The 22,198-nt window shown below is 44.2% G+C and overlaps 1 protein-coding gene across 3 annotated transcripts in view; it reads left to right on the top strand.

The window, feature by feature from the left end:
• Bmp6 (bone morphogenetic protein 6) overlaps positions 1-22,198 on the top strand; it is a 261,855-nt gene that overhangs the window by 65,674 nt on the left and 173,983 nt on the right. For all 3 annotated transcript variants that reach the window (XM_063276108.1, XM_063276107.1, XM_063276110.1), the window contains one exon: positions 12,323-12,403. In XM_063276108.1, coding sequence (XP_063132178.1) covers positions 12,385-12,403 — 19 coding nt within the window. In that variant the 5' untranslated portion in view covers positions 12,323-12,384. The remainder of the gene's footprint in view (positions 1-12,322; positions 12,404-22,198) is intronic.

Below are 22,198 nucleotides of genomic sequence, written 5' to 3'. Positions count from 1 at the left end.
TGAGACCTACATCCTGATCTGTAGGTAGAGAGAAAGTCTGGTTCTGATATAAACCCCACATCCTGTGACGCACTTCCTCCAAGGCTGCATCTTCTCCAACAAGGCCATACCTCCTACTCCTTCTAACCCCTTCAAATAGTGCCACTTCTTCATGGCTAAGCACGCAAATATATGAATTTTTAAATAATCTCATTCAGATCAGAGACAGACAGGCTTCTAGATAGTTTATATGGAAACTGCTAATGACCCAAACAGACCAGTGACCAAAACTGAGCCAAAGAAAGATTGTGAGCCTTCTCATTGGTATCTGTTGAAAAGCTCTGTTTTGTTGTGTGGATTGTGCCTCTTCCAAAAGTTTAAGCTCTGGAAATGAATTCTCCTGTTAGCGCGTTGATGGCTTTTGAAAATAGCCTCTCCAACAATTATGGTTAGATGAGGTCATGAGGATAAGCCCCATGGTGACATTGGTGGCTTTCTGAGAAAAGGAAGATTTGAGGTTCATATGTTGTACTTTCTGGATTTGGTATGCACACAGGAGTCAGCAAAGAGACCCTTAGCAGAAACTGGTACCTTGATAATGGATTTCTTAGCCTTCGAGGATACGAGCTGCTGAAACCCATATGGCTTGTAAAGTGGCCCGTCTGTAGTATTCTGTTAAAGCAACATAAAATAGATTATGACAATAATCCATTCAACTTAACACTCATTTAAAACAGTCAGTGTGCCTTAAGTGCCAATCATGCAGCAGATGCTGTGAGTTGCTGGAGTTAAAAAAGCAAAGGAGCCATGTTTCTGATTGGAGTCGATGTTTTCTATCAGCTATCTCAATCCAACCATGAAAGCTCATGGAGATGCAGAGTCGTGGGGAAGGGGAAGCCAACAGGCATGATGTGCTGGGAATGCCTGAGGACCGTGGGGGTCTGGGAAGTTCAGAGTCCACCTAATGGATGCAGCCATAGTTCCATGTTGGCAGATCAGTGTGTGTGTGTGTGTGTGCATGTGTGTGTGCATGTGCGTGTGCATGTGCGTGTGCATGTGTGTGCATGTGTGTGCATGTGTGTGCATGTGTGTGCATGTGTGTGCATGTGTGTGCATGTGTGTGTGCATGTGTGTGCATGTGTGTGCATGTGCATGTGCATGTGTGTGCGCATGTGTGTGCATGTGCGTGTGCATGTGTGTGTGCGCATGTGTGTGCATGTGCGTGTGCATGTGTGTGCGCATGTGAGTGTGCATGTGAGTGTGCATGTACGTGTGTGTAAGTATATGACAGTTGCATGTTTGTGTCCTTGGAGGCCAAAATAGGGCACTGGATCCCCTGGAACTGGGTTCATAGGCAGTCGTGAGCCACCTAGTATGGGTATTGGGAACTGAACTCAGGTTGTCAGAAAAGCAGGAGGTACTCTTAATGGTGAACCATCTCTCCAGCCCCAAATCTTTTTCTTTTATTTATTCATTAAAATTATTTCCATACACTATATTTTGGCGATAGTCTTTCTCCTCCCCAACTCCTCCCATATACTCCCCCAATTTCATAATCATTCTCTCTCTTGAAAAACAACCAAAACAAACAGCACCCAAAGAAGCACACACACACGCGCGCACACACACACACACACACACACACACACACACACACACACACACACAATCTGTTTTGCGTTAGCCTATTATGATCAGGCAGCCTACCCTGGGATGATTTGCCCAGTGTCACTCGGAACATTAAACTGACTTTCTTTCTCCTAGTGCTGTCAATTGCAGTTTCTTGGTTAGGGGTGGAATTTCCTTCTCTGTGCTGAGATTTTGTCTGGCTTATGCACGTGCTCTGTGAGTTCATGTGTGCATCAGATGTGTCTCCACCGTTTTCTTGGAGTCATCCATCAGTTCTGGTTCTCACAGTTTTCCCACCTCCTCTTCCACATAGATCCCTGAGCCTCGAGGGGAGGGGCGAGGTACAGACGTCCATTTAGGACCACATGTTCCAATCTCTCAATCCCTGCCCACTGTCCAGTTGTGGGGCTCCGTGCTAATTACCATCTACTGCCAGGGAGAGCTTGCTTCAGGAAAGCCCTGATCTGTGGTATAGCAATATGCTGTTACAAGTCATTTTGCCTTGAATAGAAATCAGAAATGAAGGCTCATAACAGTAAGATAGCATAATTCAAAGATCTTTTTAGCAAGCAATTTAAAGTTTAAAGGAAGAGCATACCAGTAGTTTGGTGGCCTCTGGTTGAAATAATTACTCCTGCAGGTAACTTTGGGTTTTTGACTGTGCTCTGAACCTGTTGATGATGTCAGGAAAATGACTTAACTTCCTTGGACCACAGTGCCCCATCTATCATGAAGAGCTATTCGGCATGGATGCTGGAGTTTTCCCCAGTCCTGTGATTTTGGTATCTAAATAAGCTTCTAATTTTCTTCCTTCTGCCAGGGTTGTAGAATCTGATGACTGTTATCTTCTCTGCTCCTTTCTCCAAAACATATAGAGCCCTGGCATTCCATAGCAGTGGTTCTCAACCTGTAGGTCGCAACCCATTTAGGGGTCAAATGACCCTTTCACAGGGGTTACCTAAGACCATTGCAAAACACAGATATTTACATTATGATTCCTAGCAGTAGCAAAATTACACTTATGAAGTAGCAACAAATGTAATTTTACTGGGAAAGTGAATAACATTTGAAATGTAAATAAAAAATATCCAATAAAATAATTTAAAAAAGTAATTTTATCTTGGGGGGGTGTGGGTCACCACAACATGAGGAACAGTATTAAAGGATCACAGCGTTAGGTAGGTTGAGAGACACTGCATAGACATTCATTTGGTGTCTCATACTGACCTAATTGTAATCAAAGAAAAGGGACCAGGTTTGGAGTTACCGAAATAACCTTTCATTCCCATCCCTTTCTCCCAAGCCCGTAATCAGGAGAGATGTGGGGTGGTTAATGGAATAGCCCAGACAGATTCATGCTGGGGTCATGAATCAGTTAGTGATCTCTGTGAATAGGGACATCCTTTTCCCTGGGTACCAGATGTTACCAGCTGTAGAGCTGGAATATCCTCTGGAAAGAACTTGGAAACTCTCCTTGCCAGTAGAGAAGTGTGTGTGATGACACAGTTTTTGAAATATACCCCACTCCCCACATTGGGTTGGCTCTTGTATTTGAGTGTTTAGTCCTCAGCTGGTGGTGTTGCTATGGAACATTGTGGCATCCTTAGGGGGTGGAGTCTTGCTGGAAGAAATAGACTACTAGTACTGGACTTTGCGGTTTCCCTGTCTGGCTCCATTTCCGGTTTACAGATGCTTTCTGATTTTGGACTATGACCAGGTGCCTCATACTCCTGATGCCAGGCCTTCCCCACTGTGAAGGACTTTATTGTTTCGAACTGTGAGCCCATCAAACTGTGAGCCCATCAAACTGTGAGCCCATCAAACTGTGAGCCCATCAAACTGTGAGCCCATCAAACTGTGAGCCCATCAAACTGTGAGCCCATCAAACTGCGAGCCAATAGGAAGCTTTCCCCCTTTAAGTTGCTTCTTGTCAGGTTCTTGACAGGTTCTCATTGTTATGGCAAGAAGGGAAGTAACATGTCTACTTGTTCACCCCTGCTGCCACTACAGAAGGTAAAATGTCTGAAACAAGCTAGAAACAGATTATTTTAACATTATAACTTAATGATTTTTTTCTTCAGCATTATTGTTGTCAATGATTCAAAATGGCAGCTCAGCAGTTCCTATGTGGCCTGTTAACCTGAAATGATGTTGACCAGAGAAGTTGTTGATGGGACAATATGGCTCCTCACTGAGCTCTGGCTCTACTGAGGTGTGCTAAGAGTTGGTTGGAGGGTTTTTAGAGGTTATGTGACGGGGAGAGCCGTGAGAAGGAGGATGGGAAACTTAGGAAGGAGACCAGTGAAGAGCCCTCCTGATGGAGGACAGATCTACACCACGAAGTTGGATGGGGCTTTGCCCTATGTCAATGGCTCTCAACCTTCCTAACACTGTGACTCTGTAATACAGTTCCTCAGGTTGTGGTGACCCCAACTGTAAAATTTTGTTATTAATTCATAACTGCAATTTTGCTGTTGTTATGAATTATAGTGTAAATTTCTTCATTTTTCTGATAGTCTTAGGTGACACCTGTGAAAGGGTCATTTAACCCTCACAGGGGTCCGGATCCACAGGTTGAGAACCACTGTCTTATGTGGTCTGTGATTATATTGTCCTTTTTGTCTCACAGAACCACCAGTGACATCCTTACCACTTGCTAGTAATGCTTGCTAACGGTTTGCTGTGCCAGCTTCCAAGGTTGCTTAAGGACAGCGGAAGCTACCTTGACAGTCCAGCCACCCACAGGTTATGTGGATGTAGCCCGAGTCCCTGCTCTGAAATGTTTAGGACCAGAAGCATTTAAATTTCAAGGTCTTTCAGGTTTGAGCATATCTGCAAAGACTTAACTAGTGGGTTGGAAATTTTGGATTAGGGATGTTTAACCTGTATTAAGTGTACTATAATATCATGTTGTCAAATATTGCCAGAATCCAGACTTTTTGCCTAAGGGGAAACTATAAGAGCCATTAAACCTTGGTTTTAGCCTTGCTTAAATAAAATTGGAATAAAGTTTAGTGTTCAAGTTTCAGATCATCAGTTCCTTGTATGTTTCTTTTTTCTCATACTCTCTTCTTTTTGCTGTCTTTGATTTACTGTATAGCAGCAGTTCTCCACTTATGGGTCTTGGTACCTTTGGGGGTCAAATGTCCCTTTCCCAGGGGTCACTGGGAAAACCCAGGTATTTACATTATGATTTATAGCACTAGCAGAGTAACCGTTTTGAAGTAGCAATGAAAGTAATTTTATATTTGAGGGTGGTAAAGGGTTGCAGCATTAGGAAGATTGAGAACCACGGCTGTGTAGTTCATATATACAAAACTTGTGGGGGTTGGGGATTTAGCTCAGTGGTAGAGTGCTTCCCTAGCAAGCACAAGGCCCTGGGTTCAGTCCCCAGCTCCAGGGGAAAAAAAAAAGAAAAAAAAAACTTGTGGCAGCTGGAGAGATGACTCAGCAGTTAAGAGCACTGACTGCTCTCCCAGAGGTCCTGAGTTCAAATCCCAGCAACCACATGGTGGCTCACAACCATCTGTAATGGGATCCAATGCCCTCTTCTGGTGTGTCTGAAGACAGCTACAATGTACTTATACATAATAAATAAATCTTAAAAAAAAAAACTTGTTATGTTTTTATTTTGTCTGAGACCCAGGAAGATCTTAAACTCACTTAAATTTTTTAAAAAATTTACTTATTGTGAATATGTGTGTAGGTGTGGATGGGGTGTGGTCATGACTGGCTCGGCCCACGTGTCATTTTCGCGTAGAGGTCAGAGGACAACTTTAAAGGAGTAAGCTCTTTCCTTCCAACTCGTTTTTGAGGCGGGTATGTGATATCAGGATCCAGTTTAATTGTCCAAAATCAAACCATGCTGTTTGAATTTATATTCTGAAATTCTAGGTCAGGAAATGACATTGATACCACATTTTACTGAGAAGCAACACCCGACTCCTGTCCCCGGGGCTGGGAATGGAACCTAGGTGAACTCTATCACTGAACTAAGCACACATATATACAATAAATAGATTCAAAAATTTAAAAAATGAGTTCAAGATCTGCCTGGGGGGAAAGAATCACAAATATTGAATATATAAACTACACAGCAGCAACGCCCAGCTCTGTAAAACCAACCTATGAGTCAAACAAACAAGAAGAAATCTAAATTTAAATAACAGCTACCAACTAGGCCTCATGCCTGTGATCCGAAGCAGAGACAGGAGGATTGACACAGGTTTGTGGCCAACTGGGGCTACATAGTGGGTGGTTTCAGATCAGCCAGAGATAGCAAGACCCTGTTTCCACAACAAACAAAAATAATTGAATAAAACGACTTTTAAAAAGTTTATTAAATGGGGCTAGTGAGATGCTGCTGTGGGTGAGGGTACTTTCTGTCAAATCCATTAACCTGCCTCTATCTAGAACTCATGTGGTACAGGAACTGATTCTTACTTAGAAAGTCGTCTTCTGATCGCAAGAATAGCATGCTACCTGTGCATCCACACGTATGCAATAAATAAATGTAAAAGTTAGTTCATTCTCGTTTAGGATTTTCATGTGCCATTTTCAAATTCTTTTAATTTTAGCCTCATCTTAAGTTCTTTCAGGCAGGGCTGGAGAGATGGCTCAGTGGTTAAGAGCACTGACTGCTCTTCCAGAGGTCCTGAGTTCAATTCCCAGCAATCACATGGTGGCTCACAACCATCTGTAATGGGGATCTGATGCCCTCTTCTGGTGTATCTGAAGAGAGGGACAGTGTACTCACATACATGAAATTAATTAATTAATTAAAAAAAATTTCTTCCAGGCAAATCAACATTGAAACCCAATAAAGCAATAATAAAATAATTGGACACGTCATCTTATGGCGAGAGCTTGTTTTATAATTTTTCAGTAGAAAGGAGATTTTTCAATCATAATCTTGAGATCAAGACTCATTAAATAACTCACAAATTTTATTCTATATTTAAAAATGTTTGTATAGTGGCAAACTTTATAAAGTAAAAGCTAAACAAATTTGTTTAAAACAGAATGCCAACAACTACCAAGGGTTCCTTGGAGTTGATTCTTAAAATTCTATTAGAAGGAAAGAATATATCCCTGCAAACTGTCTTTTAGCCCCCGCATGAGTGCTATGGCACCTGAGAGTGCTTTGTTTTTAAGGATACTTTACTGGCTTGCAGAACGACACTGGTAGCATCATCACTTCCTTAGTTTAAAACCCACCACGCAGAAAAAAGGAGGGAAACCAATAAACCTTCCAGTCTGGCAAAGCCATGCCTAGGTTTTTAGCCAAGAGACCAGGGAACTTCCTTTCATATAAAATTTATATGTGAATGTTGGTAGCACATTGATTCAAAATCATTCTACAACAGGAAATACCCAGATATCTTCCCAACTGCGGATGTATCAATAGAATGGTGTAGTCATCAGCCAGGGTACCATTCCGCAAGGAAGGGACCAAGTCACTGATTCGTGTAACAACATGTGTTGCTTTCGAATGTACAGTGTTAAGTAAAAGAAGCAACCCCAAAAGACCACGTTTTGTGTAATTTCTCTTACGTGACATGGACTTGTAGGAGTAGATCGGTGGTTGCCCGAGGTTCAATGTGGGGGAGGTGATGACTGCCATGGAGGACAGATGGGGCACTGGGGATGCTGGATGGTTCTAAATCTTGGTTGTCATTGTTTTAAGGATCTTACTGCATAGTCCAGACTGCCTAGGAGGTCATGGTTCTCTTGGGATTGTCTGGTTCTGAATCTTGATGAGTCAGCATTCTGATTCCTAGAAGTCTATACCCCAAAATGTCACTTATTTTTTAAGAGTCTCTCTCTCTCTCTCTCTCTCTCTCTCTCTCTCTCTCTCTCTCTCTCTCTGTGTGTGTGTGTGTGTGTGTGTGTGTGTGGTGTGTGTGTGTGTGCATGCCATGACACCTGTGTGGAGGTCATGGGACAACTTGAAAAAGTCAATACTTTCTACTGTGCGGGTTATAAAGATTGAACTCAGGTTGTCAGGTTTGGCGGCAAACACTCTTACATGCTGAGTTATCTCACCAGTCCCAAAGTCAATTTTATTGTATACTGATTAAATAGGAATAAAACATTAATCTCTTTATAAATATTAGATTAAGGCACTTGCTGTGGTCCATCTTGCACTGGCCAAAAGAAACACACCCAAGCCTGTGCCTCAGCCACACCAGCCAGGGGGAGGCTGAAAGAAAGATACTCAAGCACCTACTGCAGGTGTCACAACGGACAAATGTGTGATAAAGAGACAGGAAGAGAGCACACAGTGGAAAGAGAAAGGGAAGCTGAGGAGCTCATGCACTGTGGAGAAAAGTGGAGCTGGAGACTCGATGGCACTGAGGAACAGGCAGCTGTGGGAAGCCATGGTGAGGTCCTGGACCCAGGCTGCCTCCATGGGTCATGTCTGGTCTGGGTCCATGGTCTGCTGCCAGGGACCATGTCTGGGTAAATGGCCCTATGGCAGCTGGGTTTTGTGTTGATGTCTCAGGCCCATGTTACCACCAAAGACCATGCAGATGTCCCTGATCTGGACTGCTATCTTAGGCACTGGGCTGAACTGGCGCCATCCCATACCTGGGGACCCTGAAGGTAGAGAGCAGGAAAGCCATCTCCAAGGGCAGGAGTGCAGGAGAGCTGGCCCTGCCCCTAGTCTGCCCTGGGGTAGCTTGGGTAAGGGAGAGATCCCCCCGCCCTTTGCCACCTGTGACAGGTGGGAGAGCTGTCCCCAAGGACATGAGAGAGGAAGAGCTATCCCTGCCCCTCACTGGGTGCAGCATTGGCTGATTAAGCCAGGGTGTTGGTGGTGCAGGTGCTGCCTCTGACAGGTGGGAGAGCTGGCCCTGAGGACTTGAGAGCTGGAGAACTGGCCCTGCCAACTGTTGGTTGTGGCACTGGGTGAGCCAGCAGGGGCCAGTGCTGGAGAGCTTGCTCTTATGATGGTATAGGAGAGCTGGCAGGCTGACCAACTCAGCTACCTCTCAATCCAGATCTGGGGCTGTGAGTTGGTCCGCTCCATCATCTACCCTACTTATGATCTGCTGGAGTATGTGAAAGGGCTGGTCATGCAGATTCAAAGCCCGAGAACAGGCAGGGCAACAACGGGCTATTAGGAGGAGTCCCCCTGAGGATCCAATATAGATAGTGCAGCAGAAGCCAGAGGCCTGGAACCAGACTCATTGCAGTGAACATTTGCAAGTAAAGATGTGGGAACAAAAGAAAATAGTGTGTCACAGCACTGTCCATGACAAGGTCTTTTATCATCATCATCATCATCATCATCATCATCATCATCATCATCATCATCATCATCATCATCATCAAATCTTATTTTGGGGGAGTGAATATGCTTGGCCCAGGGAGTGGCATTCTTTGGAGGTATGGCCTTGTTGGAGGAGGTGTGTCACTGTGGGTGTTGGCTTTAAGACACTTGTCCTAGCTGTCTGGAAGCCAGTCTTTTGGGTTTGCCTTCAGATGAATAGGTAGAACCCTCAGCAGCTCCTGCACCACATCTGCCTGGACGCTGCCATGCTCCTGCCCTGATAATAATGGACTGAACCTCTGAACCTGTAAGCCAGCCCTGATCAAATCTTGCCCTTTTGAAGAGTTGCCTTGGTAATAGTGTAAAGCTTCATAGCAGTAGAACCCTAACTGAGACAGAGGAAAAGTGAAGGGTGATATGAAGGGATGGGGAGATGTGTAGGGTTGGGGTGTATGATATGAAATTAATTCAGAGTATCAATAAAATATATATCAAATTGAAAAATAAAGGACATCTTTTTTGTTATTTATTTATTATTGTGTATGGAGGTTATGCGTATATGTACATGTGAGTGCATGGGCAGAGGAGGCCAGAGGTAACTGTTGAGTCATCCTTAATTATACTCTATCATCATCATCATCATCATCATCATCATCATCATCATCACCACCACCACCACCACCACCACCACCACCATCATCATCATCATTTTTCCTTTTCTTTTGTCTGTGTGTATGTGTGTGGGTACATGCTTGCCTCAGTATGCATGTGAAGGTCAGAGTACAGCTCGTGAGAGTCATTTTTCTCCTTCTATGCTGTGACTTGAATTCAGGTCATTAGGAGTGGAAGCAAGTGTCTCTCACAGAACCTGGAGCTCACTAATTCTCCTGCTTCCTCAGTACTGGAGTTATAGGCACTCCCAGCTGCACTGTTGGGGTTTTTGTTGTTGTTTTTAACTTGGAAGTCCTTAGACTCACATAACAAGCACTTTACTGAGTAAGCCATCTTGCCAGCAATCCTATCCCTTTTTTTCAACAAGAGTCTGTGACTTTAATTTTTCTGAGACTACTGTTAATGATGATTCTTTAATGCTTTAACCTCCCTTCTATCCCACCATCCACCAGAGGTAATGGAAAAGAAAGGATTTGGGGGAAATGGACCTGTTTAGAAATGGTTCTTTGGAGCAAATCCCATCTGCGTTGTCAGGAAGTCAGCAGTTCAGTTCACAGGTTAGCAGGGGCAGCTCTCTCTACTTGAAAGCACCTTACGGATACAGCAGCCATTCAGTTCAGTAGCGTCAGGATAGCATTAGCAGTGGCATGACCTAGCAGGACTCAGCCAAATCAGCACAAGTAAGCAGGATGGATTCAGATTAGGAGGAACCCAGGAGAAGTTCTTGGCTGTGCCTTTCTCAACTAAGTAAAGATCAGCGAAGACTGGAGACCAACAAGCATTGCACAGCTAGCTCTACCAGCAAGCCAAGCTCAGCTCCATCACTGTTCGTTGGGCCCTATTTATACTCTCTCCAAACATCACATGTCCTCCATGAGTCTTGCCTCAGCTTGGAAGTTTGTCTCAGCTGACATACCCTGACACTCAGCCTGAGCCCACGAAAGTGGCAAGAAGCCACAGCACACCACCAGAAGTTTTTTGGTGTAATTCTCTCTATGGCATCCTAATAAATGGAGCTCAACTAAGCAATGTAAGGCCGACCAATACATGCATACATGAGAGCCCTGATAGAAGAATCTTTCATCATGTGTCTTTTCACATGCTTGCTTTAGCAGAACATCCTTTCACCTGTGTCTGCTTCAAGAAAACATGTCTTCATGTGTTTGCCCCAGTAAAGCACCATCTAACACAACTGATTTTTCCAAAGAACCCTTAGGTTTCCACTTCAAGGGTCTTATAGCCTATGCCAGATGTTCTTAACCTTCCTAATGTGGTCACCCTTTAATACAGTTCCTCATGTTGTGGTGACCCCCAATGATAGAATTATTTTCATAACTACTTCATAACTGTTATTTTGCTACAGTGATGGATTGTAATGTAAATACTTTCAGAGACAGAGATTTGTCAAAGGGTTCAAGACCCACAGGCTGAGAACTGCTGGTCTATGCTGACCATCACTGTGTAGGATGACCTTGAACTCCTAATTTTTCTGCCCCCCACCACCCAAGTGCTAGGATTGCAGGCACATGCAGCTGTTGTACCACCCCTCACCTTGTGAAAAACAAACAGGGACCTTCCTTTTTTTTTCTCTTCAAAACAAACTCAGTATATCTTGATGTATGAGAATGTACGCTGAGAAGAAGGACACTGGCAGAGTATGAGAACATCACTGCTGCCATAAGTTTCACTGTCTCCACTCAAGTGGTGTGGTGACTTGAATAGGAATGGCCTCCACAGACTCATTTGTTTAAATGCTTGGCCTGTGGGGAGTGGCATTAATAGGATGTGTGACCTTGGAGGAAGTGTGGCACAATGGGGGTGGGCTTTGAGGTCTCGTGTGTTCAAGCTCCTATGTTCAGTGTAGAAGACACAGGCTCCTTTTGCTGACCATATACCAAGATGTAGAACCCTCTGCTCCTCCAGCACATACCATGCTTCCCACCATGATGATAATGGACTGAAATTCTGAAGCTGCAAACCAGCCTGATTAAATGTTTAACTTTATAACAGTTGCTTTGGTCTTGGTGCCTCTTCACAGTAATATAACCCTTCAACAGGTAGGTGGTGAGGTAGAACCTTCCAGAAACCCCTCAACAGCCCTTTTCTCCTTCAAAATGAAGGTTACTATTGCTGTTATAAAACACCACTACCAAGGTTTCAAGAGGAACCTTACCAAGAGGAAAGGGTTTATTCAGCTTACACTTCCACAGCACTGCTCACCACCAAAGGAAGTCAGGACAGGAATTCACACAGGGCAGGTACCTGGAGGAAGGAGCTGATGCAGAGGCCATGGAGGGATGCTGCTTACTGGCTTGCTCAGCCCAGGGTTGGAACCATCCATGGTGGCTGGACCCTTCTCCATCAATCACTAAGAAAATGCTAACTCTGAGGGCTTGCCTACTGCACAATCTTATGGAGGCATTTTCTCACCCTGGGCTCTCTCCTCTCAGGTGATTTTTGCTTGTGTCAAGTAGACATAAACCTAGCCAGCACAAGGGCCCATGTACTTATACTTGGTTCTGAACTTGTGTGTGGCTAGAACCATGTCTCAATAAATCCTGCATCCCTAGTGGGAGATACAGTTCTATTTCAAGTTACTTTTCTGTATAACTTTGTATAGATATGCCAAGTAGCCACAAAATTATCATAGCCTGGCTAATGCTCCAGTCTCTTCTAGGGCTTAAATTTGCGTATGAACATTAAGAGAATTGCAAGTAGTTAAGAAATGTATGTAACATTGCTTCTTTACATTATGTTTTTCTCCAGGGTTATTTTCCAAGCACGGCTAGAGGCTAGATGTCGGTCTTGAACTTAGGCCCAATACACCGATGCTGTCAGATATCCTTGGTAAGTGGCCAAATAATGATCTAGGGAGTTTTTCCTGCTTTGTTCTCTTGAGCTCGTGGTTGACCAGTGATGTTTCAGTCTGGGGGAGAGGCTTTTTGAAGAGTGTGTACTGAAACCTGCTCTACACTTGACTATTTCGAAATTTCTGGTAAAAGTAAATCTGTATGCCTGGTCTTGTCTTAGCTTGACTCCTGAATGGTGGTTCCAACTCTCTCCTCTCCCTCTCTGTCTCTCTCTGTCTCTGTCTCTGTCTCTCTCTCTCTCTCACACACACACACACATACACACACACACACACACCACAAACTTACACAGACACAGACTTAGCACACACTCATGTACTACAATACAGACTTACACACACAAACTCACACACCACATATAACACCCCCACAGACTTACATACACACTCACTTACATACACTCACACACACAGACTTACACACACTACACACACACTCACACCCACAGACTCACACACACTCACACAGATTTTTACACACACTCTTTCACACACCATACAGCGTACACATACACAGATACTCTCACATATCAACACACAAACACCACATTCTCACACACCACATACAGACTTACACACACACACACACACACACACACACACACACTTCTATGTGCTCTTTGTGGTACAAGTCAATTATACTTGTGTGGGTTTTGTTATTCTTTCCATTGAGAGAACCTGGAGTCTCAGCTCTGGGTTTCAGGGCTGGGGCAGGTTTTAGTTTCTTAGCAGTAACCAAGCCACAACAGAAATAAACAAAACAATCTCTAACAATTAAAGAATGTCTTGAAGAATGATATCAGTAACAAATCCTAACTCTAAAGAGGGCATGCATTCTCCAGCTAACTCTGCCAGAATTGGATATCACAGCCTGAGATCCTTTCAGAGAGCCTGACGGGCCAGCCGCTCCTTCCATTATTAGAGCCAACCACAACCACACCAGTCAGGGGAAGGATATTCCTCAGCTGGGTGTGGCCAGTGGGGCCACCAAGACAAGGATTTCTTGGTACTACACAGGGGTGATTTTTGTGCATTGGCTTTTATAAACAGGGTTCAGCTGGACGATTCTTCAAATATATTCATTTCCCTTCTGCCTGCCGTAGCTACAACTTTGAGTTTCTTACCTCACAGTAAGAGTTTGAATGGAAATAAGTGTTTCTATTTTTGCTGATGTGTTCTAAGTGAGAAGCTGGTATAATTCACCTACATTGTTAAAAATCACCCCCATGGGATTTGATAAATGTTGGCACTCGAGACCTACAGAAGTCTAGAATGTTAGTGCCGGAAGGGAACACTTCTGTAAGCAAATGTCAGGGCTTGAGGGCCCATCACTTATCTGGGGTTCCTTAGGTAATTAGTGGCAAAGAAAACTAACATCTTGGAAGCTCCCACTTTCCGGTCAAAGCCTCTTTTCCTATGTTGTTTGCATGCTCTCCAAACACACTAACTAGGTTGACTCAAGGCAATTGAGAGTAGGCATGTTTGAGCAGCATCTCAAGAACATAGTTAAACATTTCTTACAGGGACCCACTGAAGAGTCTGAGGAAGGCAGACTTTAACAGTGCTTTAATTTGACAGTTAGGTAATATTTGATATGATAAAGCTTCTCTTCCAACCTTCCAGTTAGCATTCCATGATGTTATTCTTGGTGTTTATAATACCGCTATTAATAAGCTTCCTCCTCAAGACTCAAGACATGAGAGCGTTTGTTCTAGAAAGTTCCAGAAGCTCTGTTAAAACCTCTTTATACTATACTGGTTTTGGTGGATGATAGGTCCATCATGAGCCATCGACTGTGGTTGGATTATACAGGGTTAATATGTAGGTGTATACCTGCATCATAGGTTGCATCCTGGAATCACATGTCCTGAAGAGAAAGCGCAGTTAGCAGAATAGACTATAGAGGTAGTTGCCAAGAAAGGGGAGATATGTGGGAAGGGGTGAGCCAAAGCCCACTCTAGCTACACTATCAAAAATCAACCAGAATTTGTTTAAACAACGGGTAGGACTTTGTTTACAGGAATAGGTTGGTCTTGTGGAATTCAGTCGAAGCTATGCAGCAAAAAGGAGGTGTGTATGCAGCAAAAAGGAGGCGTGGGAATCAGGAACCGGAGAGCCTTGGCCAAGATCATGGCTTCACTCTCCTTTTTCTTTTCCCTCGCTTTTTCCTCCTCTCATTTTCTTTCTCCATTCTGACATCCCCTCCCCCATCCTTTCTTTCCCCTCTCTCCCTTCCTCTCTTTCCATCTCCCTCTCCCGCCCCTCCTCCCTGTCACCCTTTCCCCTTCCCTCTGCCTCCTGTCTTTCTCTCCCATTCCCCTTTCCTTCCTTCCTACACCCATTGGCCATCTCTGATTTTAACTTTTCTTTGAGAGAATCTGTTTGGATGCCTTATCTTGGACTGTGAGCTGAGCATTAAGTAGAGATAAGGCAACCACATCCATTGCTGGGTTACATGTGTGTTGCAGGGGGTGTGGGTGGGGTAGGGTGGTGGGAACTTACTGTTACAATCGCCTAAGCCACTTCAAGGCTAAAGCAGCCCCCCTCACCCCCACAAGGGCACCATTAGACAGGGACTTGAAGCTTTTCATAGTGGCTGTCCTTCAGGACAGAACGAGGATATTGCTAATAATGAATGAGACATCTGCCAGTTGATCCATTGCTCCCTTTCCCAGTTTGCAGGTGCGGAATGTGGAGAAAGGTGTGCTGGGAAGGGAAGGAGGCAGATGGCAGTGGGCTCCAAGAGAAATCTCACTTCTAAATGGCTGCCGTTAAAATAAGGGGAAAGCTCCCTGCATAGCCACGGAACTGGAAGGAGCCGGCTGCTGAACCACAGCTTTCAGTGTTTCATGCTGCAGCTGATGAGGTAGCGGAGAGGCAGCCTACAATGATCTCTTTCTTAGCCCTCACTCCACAGTACCTTTAAGGAGCCCAGAGCTCCTCCCCGAGACAACTCAGGTGCTGCTAGCTTTCTGTTTACATTCGGCAGCCTCACCCTCTCCTCTGGGAGGGTGAGTCACTGCCCTGGATTGCCAGTGTCTGAGCGCTGAGGAACATTAGGATAGTCTCATACTGCCAGGTGAAGTCACATTTCTAAAGCTAGCAAAGGTTTAGGCTAGCGAAGGGGATGTACAGGAAGGGGTCCGGGTTAGCCAAACTGAAGGTCCACCTCAGTAAAGAAATAATGCCAGAACCAAGAGCGACCTGATAGAAGCAGAAGACAAAGATGGGGAGACCCAGAGGAACTGGGAAGTGGGGAGATGAGATTACTCACGGGCGCTGCCAAGCTGACACTGCAATCTGATTGGTTTGGACGCTTGTTCACAGCCGCTGAAGCCGAGCCGCCATTTTTTCCTTAAAGCACCTTGAATTTGACAGAGCTCCTTACTCACACTCTAGACGTCGCCGCACCCCAACCACATGTTCTGGGGGCAGCCATCCTCTCCATTTTGAATGAGTAAAGTGAGGCTTGATCCGGTGAATAGTCTAAACATCCCATTGGGTGAGTCAGCTTTCTAAGACTGGAGAGAAACAACCCTGAAATTATCAACTCTTGAGGAAGAAAGGCTTCTTCCGGCTCTTGGCTTCAGAGGTTTCAACCCATGGTTACTAAGCCCTGCTGCTCTGGGTCTGTGGTATCACGGTCCATCATAGCTAGAGCACATGGCAGACCCGGTATTTGCACCTCATGATAGCCAAGAGGCAAAAGGAGAGATAGGAAGGTGTCCTACAATCTCCTTTGATGACTCGGCACCCACCCGATAAGCCCCACCTCTTCCCCTCTCTGCTCCCTGTCATTCTTGAAGGTCTGGTCTTTTAGAATATAATATTCTTATTATTTGATAACTCCATACAATACGTTTTTTATCATATTCATTCCCAGCTCCTCTTAGATTTACCCCACTCTATGGTTCACGCTCTCTCTCTTGAAGAAAAACAATGACAACAACAAACCAAAATGAAACTCTCCAGTCCAATTTGTATTGTCCAAATATTCTTAGTGTAGAGCCTGCCCCAGAGCATGGGTAACCTACCAGGAGTCACACCCTTAAAGAACACTGACTTTCTTTCCCTCAGTAGCTAGCAAATGGCAATAGCTTCTCAGGTAGGGTGGAACATACTGCTTGCTGCCCACTAGGATTTGATCTGGCTCGAGTTTGCACAGATTTGTTGGGCTTTTACCACCTCTGTGAGTTTATATTTGCAACTGCCCTGTTGTATTTAGAAAATACCATTTCCTTGGGGTCATCTAACATCTTTGGAACTTGCCATCTTTCTTCTCCCTCTTCCTCAAAGATACTGAGGCCTGGCGGGGGGTAGGGGTATGGTATAGATGTCCCCCTTTAAGGATGAGCCCTGCACTCTTTTGTTCTCTGCATCTTGACAGTGTGTCTCTGTTCTGATTGTCATCTATTGGAAGAAGAAGCTTCTCTGTGAGGGTTGAGAGATGCTCCAGTCTATAGGTATATCGTGAAGAATCATTTTAATGGTGTGCCCATTAAGCAGAGTAATAGTATTAGCTCTTCCCTAGGGACTATGACCTGTCCAGCAACAGGTTCTTGGCCCTGATAACAGTGCCAGATATGGGTTCCATCTTGTGGAGAGTAGGTCCCACATCTTCAAGCTTTACCGCCTTCCAGTGCTTCTACTATGGGGACCAAGCCTTCAGTGCATGGCTCTTTTGAAGGTACCCCAAGACCTAAACCATAGCATTCATCTAGTGAGTTTTGGAGCTGGGACACAGACTTAGGTCATCTGTGTTTTATGCTGTCTTGACACTCTCTTGCTGTATCTCAAGAAAGCACACCAGTCATTATCACCTCACCCTGTTTCCACAATGACAGTACAAACTTGCTTATTTCTGGTTGCAGATGAGGAGACACACCATAAATGCAGTTATAGACAGACGGGTTATGTACCAGGCTCCAGCCTAAGTTCCCTGTGGTGTCTTCTTTGGCTTTTACCACAGTTCTGTCACCCTCTATTTTATGGTGGGGAAACAGAAACTTGAAAGGCGAGGAGACTCTCCCTTCTGCACAACTTGCATGGCATCACACGGAGAGTCCAGATCCAGCCCTGTTGTTCTTCGTCAGTCTGCCTAATGACATCCACATGGGATGGCTCTGAGTGTGGAGCCCAGACACATCTACCTCAGAGAGTGTAGCTGTATCACAGCTGAGCCCTGTCATCAGCTTGGCAGCGTTCAGAGACCCTCTTGAGTGCTAAGTACCTTTCTCAGGGCGCGGAGAAAAACCTGCACCAAAGAAGCCCTTTCTTTGAGAGCTCATAGGGTGATGTGAGGTGTGACCGTGCTATTTGCACAATGAAGCATCATCTAAGTGTATAACAAAGGTGCACTCAGAGCTCTGCATGTGCAGGCCACCTGCATGCTTGGGCCAAGCATTGCTGAACATATGTTTGTGTGAGACAAGGCATTGCAGTAATGGGATCTTATAGAGTAGGTACACTCTAGGAGGCCTCTGTTTTCTTTGGGTTCCAGAGAGATCTTTTCATTTCTTTTAAAACTGAAGAGAAAGATGAACTTTAGGACCAAAGGTTGTCTTTGTATATGTAGCATTTGTCTCATACTGATACAGTTGCAAGATATAATTTATAGATACAGAAGCACTCTTGCCCCTGCACGTTCTACTTTAAAAAAAAAGATACAAAATATTAAAGAAAAAGCTTCATTGTTCCTAATATATACAGATTTTTTTCTTGTCATTATTTCCTAGGAAATACAGTATGGCAACTATTTATGTAGTGCTCAATTTCCATTAGGGGAGTCATCTAAGCTGATTGAAGACAGGAGGGGCTGGAGCGATAGCTCGGTAGGCAAAAGGACTTTGCCATGCAAGACTGACAATATGAGTTGTCACCAGGATCTACATAAAAGGTCAGATGCAGATGGGTTTCCGAAGTCTCTGGCCCTGTATGGCAAGATCGGAGGCGGGATAAGTGCTCAGGCCACTATGAAGCACAACTACCGAAACAACCAAGACCCTGACTCAAAATGAGGTGGAAAGAGAAAACTGGCTCCTGAAACACATCCTCTGACCATCACACACAGTCAGTGGCACGCTGGTGCCCGTGTGCATGCACTCTTTCGTGCACACACACATACACATACACACACACACACAAATAAATAAATAAATAGTTGAATAAGTAAGAATTTTTAAATTACAAGACATACCGGAAGATGTGCATAGGTGTTAAGCACATTTGTAATAATGTGCAATTTCCAGTAAGGGACTTTGTGGTGGTTTGAAGAAAAAATGGTTCCCATAGGCTCATATATTTGAATGCTAAGTCACAGGGACTGGAACTGTTTGAAAGGATTAAAAGGATTACAAGGTGTGACCTTGTTGGAGGAAGTGTGCCACTGTAGAGTGGGCTTTGAGGTTTCAAAAGCCCATGCCAAGCCCAGAGTCTCCCTGTTGCCTGTGGGTCAGGGTGTAGAACTCTCAGCTATTTCTTCAGCACTATGTCTGCCTGTGTCCATCCATGCTTTCCACCACCATGATGGGCTAAGCCTCTGACACTATAAGCAACCCCTCCATTAAATGCTTTTTTCCATAAGAGTCACCTTGGTTATCGTGTCTCTTTATAGCAACATACCCACAACTAACACAGACTTGGCTATCCACTGTGTCTATTGAAGGATGGACAGATATACACATGTATGCATAATTCATACACCTTTGCCATGCATGGACCATGAGCACCATCACCACACTTCCCTACTATCTCAAAAACTCAAGAGCGACAGCACCTTTGAGGCTTGTTTTCTCATCCATGAGGCGCCCAGCCCTCTAGATGGACACAATAAACATTTATGAAATGAATAACATGTGTTTTCTCTTTTTATTTACGGGGCTCAGGAGATCAACAATGCCTAGGTCCCACAAGTGTCCTGATATGTCTATGACTGTAGTAATCTATTATAAGACAAAGATCCTCATAAAGGCAACAATTCTGGATAAGTCTTGGGCCTTGTTCTATCGTGAGCCAGGTGATGTGGGAGACAAACTAACTTCTAACCAGGGAGGCAGAGAGCTGGGCTGAAAGGTTTTTTTTTTTTTAAGTCACATTTACTTTGTGTGTGTATGTGTGGACACATGCACCATGGCATGCAAGTAGAGGTCAGAGGACAATTTGAAGAAGTTGATTCTTTCCTTCTGTCATGTGGATTCTGAGGCTAGAACTTGAATCATCAATCTTGGAGGCAGTCTCCTGTTTCTGCTGAGCCATCTCGCCAGCCCCGAGGGATTATTTTAATAGCAGCAGTTGTAAGCATGATTGTGGCTCCCAGCACCGTGCCAAGAGTGTTCTCTTTGATATCTCTTGAGTACATGCTTGCTTTGATGGATTGTGTGTGTGTGTGTGTGTGTGTGTGTGTGTGTGTGTGTGTGTATGTTCACAGAGACACTGGACATTTCTATAGGGACTCCTTTTGTGTTTAGACTTAGGAAGGAGGGCCTTGCTTATTCCTTTTCATTCTTAGAAATGTTTTCACATCTATCTATCTATCTATCTATCTATCTATCTATCTATCCATCCATCCATCCATCCATCTATCCATCTACCTATCTATCGTGTGTATCTGGGCAGGGGGCACATGCACATATGTGGAGGTCAGAGGACAACTTGCCAGAGTTTGTTCTGTCTTCTACCTTGTCAGTCCCAGAGTTCCATCTCAGGTTGCTAGGCTTGGTAGCAAGTAGCTTTTCCTGCTGAGCAATCTCACTGGCTCTTGAGGGGAAAAAAAGTGAAACTGTTTAGAAGCACTTTGCCCTTCAAATTTTATTTACCCCCTCCAATGGCAGGATATGCTATGGGGCTGACTCAGGAGGTTTTAGCTAGAAGGAATTGAACAAGAAATGCAGAGATGCTAGAAGTCAAAACTTCAAGGTGTTGGGCAGGGATATAGGAAGGGTAAATAGTGGAAGCTCACGAGGAATTCCATTTGAGAATGGCATGCCCTATAACTCTGGAGGTACTGAAGCCCTTCTGTCCAAGAAAAAGGAGAACAGACACAACCTTCAGAGAGACTGTCTCCAAGTAGCATATTGTGAACTGGCCTCTAGCCTTGGGAATTTGTCTTCTGTCTTTGTGTTTTCCTTTGTGGGGCATCCAGGGCTTCTGTGTGGAGCATCCAGGGCTCCTTTGGGCTCCTTGGCTCATTGAGGGCTTTGCTCCAGTCTTGCTAGAGCACCACCCCAGTGTTTTGGAAACAGGTGGGTCAGAATTGGCTCAAACCAACATGACTAATGAAGAACGTTACCAGGGTTTGGTCAGTTTTCTGTAACCATGAAGACAAGAATCATTGTCTGCCTTTGCTAAGAATCTGGCATGGACCGAGTTTATTCTCAACATATGTTGCTAGGAGTTTTCATGTAGTAATCAGTAACTCAGGCAATAACTCATTTGGGGGGTACCCTTGAGTAGCTATTTATTTATTTATTTATTTACACACAACCATTAGCTTATATGACAAATGTAAAACCAAGGTGTGATTGCCACCCACTGTTTACAGCACCTTCAATGGTTTCTTAATTCTCTTGAAGAATGACTAACGTATAGGTTTAGGCCTTGTATCGTCTCTGGCCTTTCTGGTTCTCCAGTCTTCTCTCTGCCTTTTAGTACCTGCTTTACACTTGGACAGTCTAGAATTTAGATCTTCAATGTTCAACGCACTCTCCTGCATGGGGTCTTTGCCTCAGAAAGAGCAGACTGTAAACAGAGCGGTGCCAATTAACTCCGCCATCCCCTTTAGGTATTTGATTTGAATACTTACTCAAGATGGCATTTCTGACCTCAGCTAGCCCAATCCTGTTTCAACAGTACTCTTTAGAAACATTGAGATTCCCTTTGGGATACTAATACCAGTTATTTTACTAGAGGTTTAAAAGAAATTGATATATATATATATATTATTACTGTATTATCTCACATATACAACCTACTATGGTTAGATCAGAATAAATACTTTGGTCTTCCTTTTGTTTAGCCTCATTAATCCTCCTGTCTCAGCTTCCTACTTACTGGGATTCCAGGTATGCACTGTATGTTCAATATAGATTTTCTTTAGGACAGCCGAATGCTCCAGTTAAGGTACAGGAATGACAGATAAATATATATACAACTATGTATATATATATATATATATATGACCATTATTTATCCATTAAAAGAATAAAAGTGGCTAGACAGAGGAGTCAGCAGTTAAAAACACTGGCTGTCCTTCCAGAGAACACAGGTTTGATTCCCAGCACCCACATAGTGGCTCACAGCTATCTATAACTCCAGTTCCAAGGGATTCAAGGCCCATATCTGGCCTCTAAAAGCACCAGGCACACACAGAGCACAGACATACATGTTGGCAGAACATTCATATTCATAACAACAACAACAACAACAGAGACAATAAAATAAAACTTGGCGTGGTGTTGTGTGCTATAGTCCTACCATTCAGGGGTCTGTGGACAGCCCAGGCTCTGTGTGTTGAGAACTGGTTCACCAACCTCTCAAAGGTAAAAACGAATGAACGAAGAAAAGAAACAAATGAAGTCAGGCCATTAACAGGAACGTGACGGAGCTGGAGGCCACGCTGTTAAGTGAGATAAGCCGACCGAGGCAGAGAAGCACACGAGCTTTCCCGCCCCAGTACTGCAGAAGCCAAGATAGTTGTCAGACTTAGTCTGCGATTCTCCGATTCCTATGGTTACTCATCCTAGATTTTCTAATGGGGCATGAACGACGTCTGGTGC

Source organism: Rattus norvegicus, chromosome 17 (assembly GCF_036323735.1).
Source record: "Rattus norvegicus strain BN/NHsdMcwi chromosome 17, GRCr8, whole genome shotgun sequence".
Taxonomy (NCBI): Eukaryota; Metazoa; Chordata; class Mammalia; order Rodentia; family Muridae; genus Rattus; species Rattus norvegicus.
The sequence above is the reverse complement of the archived record's forward strand: the minus strand, read 5'-3'. Positions and strand labels throughout refer to the sequence as shown.